The 16093-nt window shown below is 38.5% G+C and overlaps 1 protein-coding gene across 1 annotated transcript; it reads left to right on the top strand.

Moving 5' to 3' along the window:
- The first annotated feature begins 9413 nt into the window (after nt 1–9413).
- Nucleotides 9414–14606, top strand: LOC125236765. Its single transcript, XM_048143690.1, has 2 exons — nt 9414–13036; nt 13568–14606. The coding sequence occupies exons 1-2, from the start codon at nt 9414–9416 to the stop codon at nt 14604–14606; spliced, it is 4662 nt and encodes a 1553-aa protein (XP_047999647.1).
- The last annotated feature ends 1487 nt before the right edge of the window (nt 14607–16093 follow it).

Raw genomic sequence — 16093 nt, forward strand, 5'->3', positions numbered from 1 at the left:
GAGCGTGTCGGGCCACGCTCAGTGTAGGGTTCCGTAGTTTTTCGTATTTTTTTCAAAAACCTATCAAGTTCAAAACAATTTTCCTAGAAAGTCTTTGTAAAGACTACTATTTATATACTATACTTTACTTTTGTGATTTTTTTTTACATTTTTTAAACTGAATGGTTCAAAAGTTAGAGGGGGGGGGGCACATTTTTTTTTACTTTAGGAGCGATTATTTCCGAAAATATGAGCATTATCAAAAAATGATTTTTCACCACACCAACTGGTAAAGGCTTTCTTTGCTATTCGAAAACAGATAGCAAAATTGCATTTTATCCACAAGGGGGCAAAGTAATTTCATACAAATTTTAACTCGATGTCTTAATCTGGCTGCTAGATTTTACCTATAAATGATGATTTTGAATCATAAATATTAAATAAATTGACGGATTTCATTTATTTTGATGTTTTATAGTCAGTATTTTGTTCGTGTTGGTGTGGTGAAAAATACCTAACTATTATAAAACCCTACATTGCTGAACGATGCATAACCAGAAATTCCTCGTTTTTAGGGTTACGTACAAATGATGGTACCATCATCCTTACGTTATCCCGGCATTTGCCCGCTTTGACAGGTTATCCCAATATTTTGCGAAGACTACTAATTTTTCCGAAAGCGACTGACATCTGACCTTAGTTTACGGAGGTACCAAAGAGGTATCCTAAACATACATACAAACATACAATCACGCCTGTATCCCATAAAGGGGTAGGCAGAGCACATGAAACTACTAAAGCTTCAGTGCCACTCTTGGCAAGTAAGGGGTTGAAAGAAAATGAAACTGTGACATTGCAGTGACAGGTTGCCACTTGCCAGCCTCTCGCCTACGCCACAATTTAACCCATATCCCACAGTCGCCTTCTACGACACCCACGGAAAAAAAGGGGTGGTGAAATTCTTAACCCGTCACCACACAGACAAACCCCAAAAACGTGTATAAATACCATATGATGTTCGCCCGCCCGACTGTAATAAGTCCAATTATTTACAAACAATTGCTTTTAGTTAAAATTGCTTATTTCGGTGCATTAGCGATACTCTGTCGCCTGTGGCGGCCGTATCTTCCAAGCCAGCGGCTTGACATCTGTAATTACGTTATTTCATTTCGTGTCTGTGTTTAAATAATATTCGGACAAAAGCTTTGTTTCGACATCTTAATGAACTCGAATTCGGCGTCTTAAGAGGATAGAGCTCATACAAACCTGGTTCTCGTTTTTCTCCGTGAGTATACTGTAGTGTAATATATATCCTAGTGGATATATATTTTTTTCTAAAATTGGAGTATTGCTATTGGTAGTGTGACCCAAAAAACAAATTCGAATATTGGCCTGATTCTACACTTCGGGTATATATTGTTTGAATTTAAAAAGTTAAAAGTATTAACATTTTGGTAAAATCAGTTTTTGGCTGTTTATTTTTACAATAATCCAAAATATGGAAAACAAGTAAACGAAGGGTATAATAGCTATGATTGAAATATCTAACATAAACTAGTGTAACAAAAATAGGGGACTTAAGAGACAGTGGACCGTTTCCATCAAACGTGGCTAAGAACACTCCCGACTGACTAATCAGCTTTCAAACAAAAAAAAACTAAATCTAAATAGGTTCATCCGTTTGAGAACTATGATGCCACATCATTAAATTTAAACGGGACTTAAATAATCGCGTAAAACTTACGTTTATATTTAACCCGTTTACGTTTATTTTGTTAAATATAAACGTAAGTTTTACGCGATTAAGTCCCGTTTTAATTTAATAATATGAGTGAAGATCGTGTTAGTTTAAATCAATATATGACGCCACAGACAGACAGACACGAAAAACTGATAACACCCCGGTCCCCGTCGTTTTTGTAATTAATTATCCGCGATTAAGTCCCGTTGTTTAAAATTATAATTTGCAAAGATATTGAAAATTTAAGCCAGTGGTTTTTTTTTTTGAAAAGTCAATACTCATGGAGAAAAATCAGAACTTCGTTTGTATGAGACACTGGTTTCGGGCGGTCGTCCCCTTTCTTTAATGCAATTCTGAAACAGGATTATGCAAGGAGTTAGATGCTGTACGACTTGTTTGTTTTTGGAATTCTTGTTTACTTACTTTTTAGGCATTTTCGGGAAGACGGGAAGAAAAAAAAGTATTACAAAGAAACTAGAGCAGATAGACTAACCAAATTTCTACTCACTTACTACAGTTTATATCTAGACATGCGGTAGCGCGAAAAGCAAAGTTCAATCAAAGAAAAAGGAACACGCACACAGCAACCGAATTTCTATATAGGTATATCTATATCGGAAATTTTAAGCTAAAAACCGGCCAAGAGCTTGTTGGGCCACGCTCAGTGTAGGGTTCCGTAGTTTCCCGTATTTTTTTCAAAAACTATTCAACCTATCAAGTTTAAAACAATTTTCCTAGAAAGTCTTTATAAAGTTCTAATTTTGAGTTTTTTTTCATATTTTTTAACTTGTGGTTCAAAAGTTAGAGGGGGGAGACACATTTTTTTAAACTTTTGGAGCGATTATTTCCGAAAATATTAACAATATAAGTGAATTATTGTTATTCTTTTGCGAAATAAAGATCATTAAACCGATATCAAAAAAATCATTTTCGAAAACCCCTATTCCTTTTTAAACACCTATCCAACAATACAACACATTACACATAACACATTAGGATTGGAACGAAAAAAAAAAAACACTCCCCACTTTTACGTGTAACCCTACACGTAAAAGTGGCCCTAACCCTAATAAATGATTTTTTCCACTTTTTATTTTTGCAATTTTTCGGCGTGATTGATATACAAATTGGTACCAAATTTCAGCTTTCTAGTGGTAAAGGTCACTGAGATTATCCGCGGACGGACGGACGGACGGACAGACATGGCGAAACTATAAGGGTTCCTAGTTGACTACGGAACCCTTAACAAGTGTAAACATAGTACTATTAAGTGTATTCTTATGATAAAAGGAAAGGTAAACTCACAAAAGTTCACCTTAGATGGATAAAAGTAAACGAATATTATTCTGTTCACCACAGATTTTTTGAGCAAGGAAATCAATTCCCAAATATAAATCACCGATAAAAAGTAATAATCACACGCTGATAGTTGAATATGTTTGGGCAGCACTCGGCAGACGAGTTGACACGGGCCAAATTGAATATTATGCACAAATTGAATCCACTCCGCCTCGGGCACCTGTCAACAGATTTCATATTCGCCGCCGCTTACCGCCGGTTCTCGATGTGATTCGTCCGTTTTATGCGAGAAATTGGATTTGACGTGTATTGAACTTCTCGATTTAAGTTTGTATCTTTGTAGCGTAGAGAAGGAAAATATAACAACTTCTGTTTTAAAATTAAAATACTAGCGGACTAATGTATGTCTTAATGTATGACTGATTAATGTATGTCTTTAAATGTTTGACCAAGCAAAGGTCTGTTTAGATTATAGAATTGTATTTGACCAATATTGAATAGATCGATTGATGTTTGTGACTTGTGACTTTATCACCGGGCTAAATGAAAGGTCGACATAACCAAACCAGGATATGAATTACAACTCGATTAATATTCTAAAACATTAAAAACGAATGCTAGAGAGGCTCTAAAACAATTTTGAATAAAGAAAAACTGAAAAGCAGCCTCATTATTCACTGAATTAAATAGATAATGAGCAGTGATCGGAACTATGGGAGTAAAACTTTAACAAAACCTTAGAGCTGACATTAAATTAAAATAAAACCAAGATTATTATTTTCAGATCAGTGTTAAATTTGGTTCTATACCTGAATCAAAGACATTAGTACAATGATAATAGGAGAGGAGAGAAGAGCTACTTTCATGGATGTAAGCAATGTCCACTTAGCAAGTTTTGTTAAAGTTTTGCTCCCATAGTTCCGATTACTGATAATGAGTAAGCATAAGAGTTTATAATGGACTTGTCACATGGTAGCGGCTAAAGGCACTTCACACGGACCGGCAAACAGCCCTCACAAACGATACTTACCCAAATATAGGTGTTTGCTCCAAAACGGATTAACGGTTTAAATTGTTTCAGCTCCGGTGGAAAAATGGCTTTTAGACGGGTCTTATTTAGAAGGGTTAAGACGGACGCTGGGGATTTTCGGAAACCTTTTAAAAAGTTTCTTGTTTTTTAATCGCTCTTTTATCCGTTGATTTTATTAAACGAATTATTCACCTGCAAACGATTTCTCTAATCATTTGAAGACTTACGATCGCGCGACCGTCGCCCACGCAAGCCACAGCGTTAGATATCTATACTTATTTACTTTGTTATTCATATATACTTATTACATTTGTTTTTAATAGTTTTAAGATACTTTATTGAAGTACACATAAGTACAAATAACTGCCAAAGTAAAAACATTTTTTTAGTGGTAACTGTAAAAAACAGAGTAGATATACTTTTAAATTTTATCAGTGAAAGCAAAGAGGATCGAGTTTCTACACCGTGTTTCACTTAACACTAAAAACCTGAAAACAGTTTGTTCAGAATCGAGAGTAGAATCGATTGAGCTATATCTTGATGGGGGTAATATTTTTATTTAAATTAGTATTATTAGTTATTTTTTACGTGCCCATTCTATTGTACTCGTAATACAACATTGTGTATATCGCATTGCTAGAGGTTGTTTACCTTTTTTCAGTATTTAGGGGTATTAATACTGGCCGGTTACTTGGACGATATTTTTTTCCGCTACTAGTTTGACGTTGTTTGTCAGTTTAATCTTAATGTTTATCATAAGTCATAACAAATTGAACTCGTACCTAATTACAACCTTGTCATTTTGAATATTGAGTTTATTTGCTTACTGCGATTACCTGTCCAATTTGAAGTTTACTGTGACAAAGCTTTAAAGTGTTTTACAGTGACATCTTAGCTGTCTATTGGTAAACCTTATGTCGTTGCAGTAACGTACACAAATAAATAGTCTTATGGTTTATGATGGTAGTTAGCAATTATTTTATTGAGTGTAGAGCTAAAAGTCAAGTAGAGCTGTACAGAATATTAAAAATTCAATCAAAAAAAAAGTAACGATCAGATTAAAAGATGAATACTCTAGATGAGTTTAAAAAAATAAAAATCAGTTGGGGTGTCTGAGGTTTTGAGTGATACCGGAAACACCGTGTATAGAGAGTTACTGCTAAAGAAATAAAACCGGTCAAGTGCGAGTCGGACTCGCTCACCGAGGGTTCCGTACAAACTTTCAATAGTTGAATCATCAAAATGTTATTCATAGAACTCTACAGATTTGACTAAATCCCTCAAGACTCAATTTCCCACATAACAAGTAATATTTTAATATACAATTTTATTGTTAAACAACGTCCAAATAAAATCAAGACTATTCGACTTCAATAGTTTACGACTTACCACATGTCGCAAGGATGCTCCTGAACTGACCTCATCATATCAGGAAAAACGCGATGTAGGAAATGAGCGATCAACGTACAGCGACATCTATCGGCAAATTGAGTAAACTAATGCGCGCGAGCTAGTATGGAAGATGATTTTTATGGAATAATTGTTTATTGCGTGAACCGATTTTAACCATTTTGCCTCTATTTGAAAGCAGGTACTTAATTTCATTGTTATTTTGTTAAAAAATACAGGTACAATAAACACCCGCAAGGGTGTTGAAATTGAAAATGTAAATCTGAAAGGTTTTTTATAAATAAAAAAATAAAAAGTTTTCAAGATACGTGTACGATTTTATTTTTCTTGTAATATTCATTATAATACCCATGTTTGGTGAAAATTTCATAAATTTATGTTGGTAAACTTCGGAGATAAGGGGGGGGAACGGTATTTTTTTTTACATTTTCCTTCAAAAAACATTTTTTTTCCACAACCAAAAAATTATAAAAAATAGTTTTCATATGGGCAATTTGAGCTCTTTCTAACGATACCCCACTTGACCTATTAGTTACTTGAAATTTTCAGTTTGCCCCCCTTTCATTTTGGCCATTTTCTATCATTTATATTAATTAATTTAAAAAAAGAAACTTTCAAGTTGTAGAGGTTCACAATGTTTATAACTATTCCAAATTTCATATCGATAGCATAAGTAGTTCTCGAGATATTTAACAATGTGACAGACGGACAGACAGACGGACAGAGTCGCACCATAAGGGTTCCTGTTGTACCTTTTTGGTACGGAACCCTAAAAAGTGTAGTCACAGTGCATAGTCTGCCATCTCTCAACACAGGCTTAAAACTTTTGAACCTGTTTTGACAACTTGGCCCATATTCTTAGCTGAATATGTGTTAAAATATCAAATATCATTATTATCATTATTGCATGGCTAACTTTCCAATGACCATGTGCGAAGAGAGTAAGTTTCTAGGGTTCCTGATCGACAATACTCTAAATTGGAAGTGCCATGTAGACAATCTTTGTGATCGGTTGGGTGGTGCGTCGTTTGCGTTGAGAAAACTGAGGCCTCTTATTTCGGCAGGCCTTAAAGCAGGTGTACTTTGCGTATTTCCATTCTATCATGGCATACGGCTCACTGCTCTGGGGCAATTCTACTGATGCAAAAAGAGTCCTTATAATGCAGAAACGCGCAATACGTACACTTGCCGGTGTAAAAGACAGGTACCCTTGTAGAGAGCTCTTCGGTTCTCAACGTATAATGACGCACTACTCACAATATCTGTTCGACGTACTGCTGTATGTTAGACATAATATATCCCAATTTGCACGCATAGACTTTCCGGGCAAACAGCTTCGATCTACAGGCCGTCTGAGAACAGTCCCCCGTCGCATGGCACTTTCAAGAAAGAACCCTCGAGTCATCGGCCCTACTTACTATGAGCACTTACCTGCCGATCTGAGAAATGAGCCATGTGACGAAGCATTTAAGCGCAAATTGAGAAACCTTTTGTTAGATAACCCCATTTACTCTGTAAATGAGTACATGGATTTGAATTTTTAATGACCGATGATATAATTATACCTATATTTCTCTGTTATATAATATTTTCTTGCTTCGTGATAATTTCATGATATTGTAACTTAATTTATTAATTTTATTTAGCTTGGCATGTGTATTTTCTTTCTTTGTAAATGACGATCCTCATTTGGGAGACACAATTATTTTTATTTGGAATTTATTATGTAATTTTTGACGATCATGATGAGAAGATAAACATAATTTGGCATGTAGCAAATTTATAGTGTAATTTTTATCATGAAATAAAGAAATCTATACCGCCATCTAGCCGAGAGCCCCCAAAGTTGTGTCGCCATCTAGCCCATCGTACCTTTTTCTCTATGGTTCCGAGGTATATTTTTTTCTTAGACTTTATATGTCTATACGGAGTTAGGTCTTGTTTTTGGCGAAAGTAAAAGTTAAATCATGGCGCCTTAAACACCTGTAGATTTACATTGTATTGTAATCAAAATATAACAAAAGCATTTCAACAAACAAAACTTCAAACTATAAATCATCCAATTGTATAAAACCATTATTCCTCCAAAGAAACATCTAGGAATACTCCAAGTTAGACAGTAAACTTTGGCAATAACTCGCGACATCGCCGTAATGTGAGAACTTAGCATAGTTCCAATCTCGGCCACGGATTCCCAATTCAGTTTAATATTTCATTAGGTACGAGCCAAATATTTCAAAAGTAAGGATAGGTCTTTTCATATCATTTTCCAAATTTCTTTGTGATGCGCGTGCTGCGAGCGCTGCAGGCGATCATTTAACTCACCGACCTTTTTTCCGAAAGGTGTAGTGTTTCGGAGGTACCGGAGCAAACTGCCGAACTCAACACACCATCAGTCGATTAACCCTTTACACCCGAGCTGATACGATGATGAGGTTGTTAGCAGGTTGTTAACATATTCATTGTCAATTTTAACATCCCCCAGACCCTATATGGTATTTAGAGCTGATTTTTAACGTTTGTTAAGGTTCGAATCGGGCCATAGAAAAGTAACATATTATGTCATTAAAATTCAAAATTTAGCACCTCGATTTCTGCGCTTGGAAAGGGTTAAATGGAACCACTGTTGGCGACAGATCTGCCGACACCTCGAATTAACTCCCCAGCAACAGCGATGACGTCCACCGTCGCGTCACCGGACCGGTTACCGGCGACGGGAACGAACGGCCGGCCCGCGGGGGACGGCAGAACAAAAATCCGCTCGCTTAACGCGCTACCCATGTCGCGCCGCGTCAAAAATAATTGTTAATTATTATAATATTTTGTATTGAAGAACCAGTAATTAAAATAGTGTTTACAGTCCGCTATCACTGTCTTCAGGCCAGTCGCTTATGCCAGGGAATACCTACACTCGTCAGGCAACGGCAGCCCAAATACATCAACGACGGACTTAGGTATTGCGAAGGACACCGAGCGAACATACTACGAGATAAGAAGCAATCAATTACGTACCTTGTGCAGGAAATAATCAAAAGTGAGACCGAAGTGCAATAGGAACAGGAGCCCACAATCTACTGGACATAATCAGGAAAGCATAACTGTGAGGTCTTTCCAATTCCTATTACTTAATTAAACTCGGTTATCTTCATTTAAATTAGTATTTCCAAACCATAGTATTTATTACATTTCTCAAATAGTATTATTACACGTAATTGTGCAGCTTAATATTGCTTCGATCTCAATATATTTACAACATAAATATTATTTCAAATTCAAATTCATAATTCAATAGTTAAATTCACGAATAAGAAATAATCTAAATCATTGCAATTCAATCGAACTATAATCATTCATTATTTACACATAAAATAATCATACCTATTCATTATATTTACATACATACAAATTAATTTCAATACCTATATAATCATTTCAATAATATACATTAACGGAATTTTATTGTTTAAAGTTTCAATTTCATACGTAAATAAAGTAAACTGCAAAGTAACATACATTAAACAATAAGATAACGTATTTATTTACAGCTGTGTTTACTTATTCATAAGTAAGTAAAATCAGCAAAACATCAACCTAATTTTATTAACAATTCCATTTTATTCAATCTTATTATCATAACTAAAATTCATATTGCTAAGTCATTCAATATTCAACGAAATATTCCATACCTAGTTTCATAGTCAATAGGTGGGTATACCTATAACATATTGCATACCAATAGCCAGAGCGGCTTCGCACCTAATATTATAAGCGCCTTAAGAAAGTGCGCGGGCAAATCTTTCATTGACATTTTTATATTGCTATAAATAATCATCAGTCATTAAAATCTTAGTCTGGAATTGTTAACTATTGCTATTTATTTTCATCAGTGAATTGCAAAGTGATTAGCGCTTATAATAAGTTGTATTTTCTTCATTTTATTATTGTCACTGCATAATGGCTACCGAAATAAAATGCAAAGAATTAATAAAGAAACGCGCTTCAATTAAGGCGAAGCTTACACAGTTTATTGCTTATTTAAATACTGCTAAAACTTGCGAACGACTTAGTGATTCGCAGTTAGTGGAATTAGACATGCGCATTAAAAAATTAGATGATTCGTACAATTCTTTTGATAATTACCAGAGCGAATTGGAGATGCTGGTTGAGGATCCTGCTGAGCAATATGCTGAGCGCGAGCTGTTCGAGCGGTCTTACTACAAAGAGATTGCCGCCGCTCGGGAGCTGGTGGACAGGCATCGCAGCCAACACGCCAAGGAGGTTCAATCCGAGGTAGGCTCCAATGAATGCCCAACGGTAGTGTCTAATAAACACGGTAATGTAAGGTTGCCAAAAATCAATTTACCACATTTCAGCGGCGGCTATCAGAATTGGCTGGAGTTTAAAGACATTTATGTTTCCTTAATTCATACTGAGACAAGTATCGACAACATAAACAAGTTTCACTACCTGCGCGCCTCTCTTCATGGAAGCGCGGCCTTGGTGATTAGGAGTTTAGACTTTAAGGGCGATAACTACGATGCCGCTTGGAAGCTCCTTTGTGAACGATACGACAATAAACAGTTGCTTGTCAACAATCACGTCCAGGCACTGTTTAATGTTGAGCAAGTGCATAAAGAGTCCAGCGTGGCATTGCGACAGATTGTTGACAACACAAAAAAGAATTTAAATGCTTTAGCGACTCTTGACCAGCCAGTACAACACTGGGATACATTAATTATCCACATCATGGCTGCCAAATTAGACGGAGTCACAAGCAGGGAATGGGAGGAACATAGGAATCAGCTGACCAACCCTCCTGCACTTAGTGATTTCATAACCTTTCTTAGCAATAGGTGCAATCTTTTGGAAACCTTAGAGGAAGCCAAACATAATAGGGCTAGGACGGACACGTTCGTCAACAACAAATCAAAAAGCCTTGTTGCTTCAACAAGTAACGTCAGTAAGCCTAAAACTTACAACATAACTTGCCCCTTATGTAATAAAACTCACTACGTCTTTAACTGCGACACTTTCAGGGCTTTGCCAGTGGAGCAACGGATGCTCAAGGCCAAGGAGTTTAAAGTGTGCCTAAATTGCTTACGCCCCGGGCATAACGAGGGTAAGTGCAAACTTAGTCACTGCAAATATTGCAAGACCAAGCACAACACACTTCTTCACGTCCATGCTGAACCTAATAGGGCCACGTCAGAGCACGTAGCCTTTTCCGCGAATGCCCACGGTGATGACGAGTCCGAACACGTCTTGCTTTCAACAGCCCTAGTCAATGTACGCGATAGTGGCGGTAAATTGCATAGCGTTAGGGTCTTATTAGATAACGGCAGTACATCTAACTATATAACTCAGGACTTAGCTGAGAGGCTTAAACTGCCACTTAAAAATAAAAATTCAACTGTCACCATGCTTGAAAAGCATGAATCAAGTATAACCCAATCATGCTCTCTTAAATTGGAGTCTTCTGATGGAGGTTTTAGCACTGACATAAAGTGCAGCATATTGTCCGATATTACGTCACCAATACCTCATACTTACATTGACGTAACGAACATACCTATGCCTTCGGGAATTCGACTCGCCGATCCTTCATACACCGAACCTGCTGACATTGAAATTCTTCTTGGGGCTAAGATGTTCTGGAGAGTTCTCGGCAGTAATCGCATCATGTTTGGCGAAGACGATCCCTTCCTCGTAGAGACAAAGCTAGGTTGGCTCTTAGTAGGCGCCATAGATCAACCTACCTCTGTCAAACCAGTTTGCTTGTTCGTGACTGACAAGCAAACTGACTCGTCTCTTACAAAGTTTTGGGAGCTTGATACTATATCCCCAAAACATGATTTCACACCGGACGAAAACGTATGTGAAGAGCTCTTCAATAAAACCACCAAGAGAAATGAAGATGGGCGCTTCGTAGTCACTGTTCCTCTTAAGGAGTCTCCCGATGTCTTAGGAGACTCATTTGGGATGGCCAAGCGTAGGTTTTTATCGCTCGAACGTAGGTTAGATAGGGATTCTGTATTAAAGGAACGTTACGTAAAGTTCATGGAGGAATATGAGGTTTTGGGTCACATGAGTGAATTTCTGCCTTGCAGTTCATTGCCGTCATATTATTTGCCCCACCACGCCGTATTAAGAGAGTCTAGCACGACTACTAAGCTTCGGGTGGTCTTCGACGCGTCAGCTGCCACTACGTCGGGGAAATCGTTTAACGACATCCAACTTATTGGACCTCGGGTTCAGGAAGACTTATTTTCCATCTTACTACGGTTTCGCCAACATAAATATGTAGTGTCAGCTGACATCGAGAAAATGTACCGGCAAATCCTTGTGGACAATGATCAACGTCAACTTCAGTTGATCTTATGGAGGGCAGACCCATCTAAGCCGCTTAAAATTTATTCTCTTAACACCGTGACTTACGGGACGTCATCTGCTCCTTTTCTTAGCACACGGTGCCTCTTGCAGCTCTCACAAGAGTCTAGTCACAAACAAACACAGGACGCCATCGCTAGGGACTTTTATGTAGATGATTTCCTGTCTGGCTCTAATTCTGTAGAAGAGACTGTGGCACTGTGTCGTAATGTAACAGATACGCTTAAAACTGCCCAACTTCACTTGCGTAAATGGCAGTCTAATAAAAAGGAGATTCTTCAGGCTGTTGGTGAGGATCCATGTCAAAAAGAATGTGTAGATCTCAGCGAGAACGAGCTGTCTAAAACATTGGGTCTTAATTGGAAATGCGCTCAAGACAGTCTTACGTTTCGCATAGACATCTCGTTGCCAAAGGTAGTGACTAAAAGACACATTCTTTCGGCCATAGCCCAAATCTTCGACCCTTTAGGATTAGTAACGCCTTGTATAGTGCAAGCAAAAATACTAATGCAGAAACTGTGGGTGAACAAATGCTCCTGGGATGATCCTCTTACAGGAGACATACTTACATCCTGGGAACACTTCGTAAAATCTCTGCCTTATCTTAATCACATTCATATACCTCGCTGGGTCATATGCGATACTCCTACGGTAGTTGATTTCCACGTTTTCACTGATGCCTCGGAGAAAGCATACGGAGCTTGCCTGTACGTCCGCTCCGTGGCCGGGGATGGCTCAGTGAGTGTTCATCTACTAGCGTCTAAAAGTAAAGTTGCGCCAATTAAGGCCACAACTATACCTCGTCTTGAGCTTTGCGGGGCCTTATTAGGTGCAAGACTATATAAAAAGGTTCTTGAGTCACTTACCCAGAGACCAGATCATTGCGTGTTTTGGTGTGACTCGATGATAGTCATGGGTTGGTTATCGTCATCACCTTCTTCATTGCGTCCTTTTGTAAAAAACCGGATATCAGAGATCCAGGAAAGCACCAATGCCGCTAGTTGGCGCTACGTGCCCTCAAAAGAGAATCCTGCAGATCTGGTGTCTCGAGGTTTAGGTGCCGACCTCATAATGAACTGTTCGTTATGGTGGTCGGGGCCATCCTTCTTGAAGCAGGACATGGCCTACTGGCCGACTGCTCCAAAGTCTGGTAACCAGTCTCAACTGCCAGAGATAATACCAGCTAAATCGTTTGTCGCATGTCCCGCTCCTGATAACTCTTGCAATCCGATAGATACCTTAATTAAAAACAAATCATCCTATTCAACCTTGCAACGTATAATAGCTTATGTTCTTAGATTCATCCACAATTGCAAAAAAGAAAATACAAGAAAAACTGATGGTCTTAGCCTCCTTGAGCTAGAATCGGCTTCAGCTGTACTTCTTCGTACGTCTCAAAAGGATTCCTTTCCTGATGAGTACGAACTTCTTAAAACAGGTAAACCATTACCAAAGAAAAGCCGACTTAGCTCGCTGGCGCCATTCTTCGATTCAGGACTTATCAGAGTCGGAGGCCGACTCGTCAACTCATTTTATGACTATGGCACAAAGCATCCCATAGCCATCTGTAGCAAGCATCATGTAACAAAGCTACTTTTTAAAATGTTTCATTTACGTCTTCTTCACGCGCCTCCTCAGTTACTTTTAGCAACTATAAAACTTAATTACTGGCCGCTTGGAGGAAGAAACTTGACAAAACGGGTTGTCCATACTTGTCTCAGATGCGTCAGGTTAAAAGGTGAAACAGTGCAACCAGTTATGGGTAACTTGCCGAAAGAAAGGTTGCACCTTGAATATCCGTTCCTTGAAACAGGCACCGATTATGCCGGTCCAATTCTTATAGCTGACCGCAAAGGTAGGGGATGTAGGCTCGTAAAGGCCTACATTTGCATATTTGTGTGTTTAGCATCCAAGGCACTTCATTTGGAGCTTGTTTCGGATTTAACCAAAGAGGCTTTTATGGCAGCTCTAAACCGATTTATTGGTCGTCGTGGCAAGCCAAGAGTAATATTCTCCGATAACGGCACGACCTTTGTTGGCACTTTCAATGAGCTCTCCAATCTTTTGAAACAAGACTTTGCGAAAGATATGGCTGACGCTCAAATCAACTTCTCGTTCATCCCAGCATACACACCTCACTTCGGAGGTATTTGGGAATCTGCTGTAAAGTCGGTAAAGTACCACCTGCGACGAACCTTAGGTCTTACACATCTCACTTACGAGCTATTGGCAACGTGCTTAGTTAAGATCGAAGCGATTTTAAACTCACGTCCTCTTACGCCACTTTCTAATGATCCCTCTGATCTAACCTTCTTAAGCCCAGCTCACCTTTTAATTGGAAGGCCCCTCACGTCCTTGCCTTATCCTCATGTCATGGACCGGAAGATCACCTCACTTCAAAGGTACCAACGTATTGAGTTCCTGAAACAGCACTTCTGGAATCGGTTCTCCAATGAATACATCAGCAGCCTGCAACAGAGAACCAAATGGCAGAGCTCGAAGGGCACACTTCACGTCGGAACCATGGTCGTCATCAAGGACAAAACCTTACCGCCTCTTATGTGGCTCCTTGGCCGCATCATCCAAGTGCTGCCTGGCAGAGATGGCATCGCACGAGTAGCCGACATAAAGACGAAGAAGGGAGTAATTCGTCGAGCCTTCAACACGATTTGCCCTCTGCCCATCCAAGACCTTGAAGACCCAAGCTCTTCAACGCCGGGAGTACATGTTGGCGACAGATCTGCCGACACCTCGAATTAACTCCCCAGCAACAGCGATGACGTCCACCGTCGCGTCACCGGACCGGTTACCGGCGACGGGAACGAACGGCCGGCCCGCGGGGGACGGCAGAACAAAAATCCGCTCGCTTAACGCGCTACCCATGTCGCGCCGCGTCAAAAATAATTGTTAATTATTATAATATTTTGTATTGAAGAACCAGTAATTAAAATAGTGTTTACAGTCCGCTATCGTTTCATTCAGCAGTCTAGATATCCTGGATTCAAGCATACCTAACACACGAACTAGGCACTAGACGCAACAACCACACAGTTTCGTCGTCGTCTAAACAGTTGGCTGATTTAAATTAAAAAAAAAACGATAAATAATATCAGCTGAACATTTTTGTTTAGGCTAGGGTGTACTCATGTATTGGTGTAAAGTTACAAATCAATTTGTCGACGCATTTCAAGCACAATGATACACAGGCAAATCTAACCTTTCATAGCATGCTTTTATGTTGACTATCTAATAGTTGCGTTAGACCACTCACTTGGGTCGCTGTAGCACAATTCTTGGCGGATGTAGGCCTCGTCTTTACAAAGTAATATATAAGTCAATGGTACAATCGGGATTTGAGGGTTCAGGAAATCTTTTAGCACTTCTGGAATTTGAGCGAACGCGCTCAGTTGAGACGCCGGTGCTGTCAGACAGTAATGTTCGGAATATTTGTTTTTGGATGCATAAAATCGGGTTGGAACCCGTAAAAATATGCAGTAATAGCCGTAGCACTATTTTTATGGTAATTTGCTATCCCGGAAAACCCATACTCAAGAATCCCCTTTTTTCACTTTATATTTTAGCATTTTGTCGGCGTGATTAATACATATTGGTACCAAATTTCTGCTTTCTAGATAGTAATGACAGAGATTATCAGTGGACACACGGACAGACAGACATGGCGAAACTATAAAGGTTCCTACTGTTACTACGAAACCCTAAAAATTATATCTTTAACATTTTGCACAATATGTTTGAACAACGCCGTTTGAGTTTGGTAAGCGATTCACAAAAAATATTTTCTCTCAGTTGATTTAGAAAATTATGTATACATAACGATGACGGCCATATCACCAGCTACCATAACAGAAGTCGATTAGTTCTTTTGTAAAGCTACAACTCCCATAATAGCCAGCCAGAGTGAGATCGCTCACCGCCATTGGTTATTATCAACCAACTTACACTAACAGGTAAACCAAACATGTAAGTTATAGGTTACATTACATTAAATCACAACTATATAGGTAAATTGAATAAAATTAACGAACTAGACAGGACTACACACATAGTTTTACATATACACTGTTTTAGTTTAAATTTGACAGCTTATTATACTACTTACTAAATAATTAGCCTATTTACCTGCGAAAAGTACATTTGTTATTGACATACAGAATCAAGAGAAAATATGTAACGCGCGCTGGCAATGTACAGGCTATGACGTTATAGTAACAATGTATGACGTTATA

The sequence above is a fragment of the Leguminivora glycinivorella genome, chromosome 19 (genome assembly GCF_023078275.1).
Source record: "Leguminivora glycinivorella isolate SPB_JAAS2020 chromosome 19, LegGlyc_1.1, whole genome shotgun sequence".
Classification (NCBI taxonomy): Eukaryota; Metazoa; Arthropoda; class Insecta; order Lepidoptera; family Tortricidae; genus Leguminivora; species Leguminivora glycinivorella.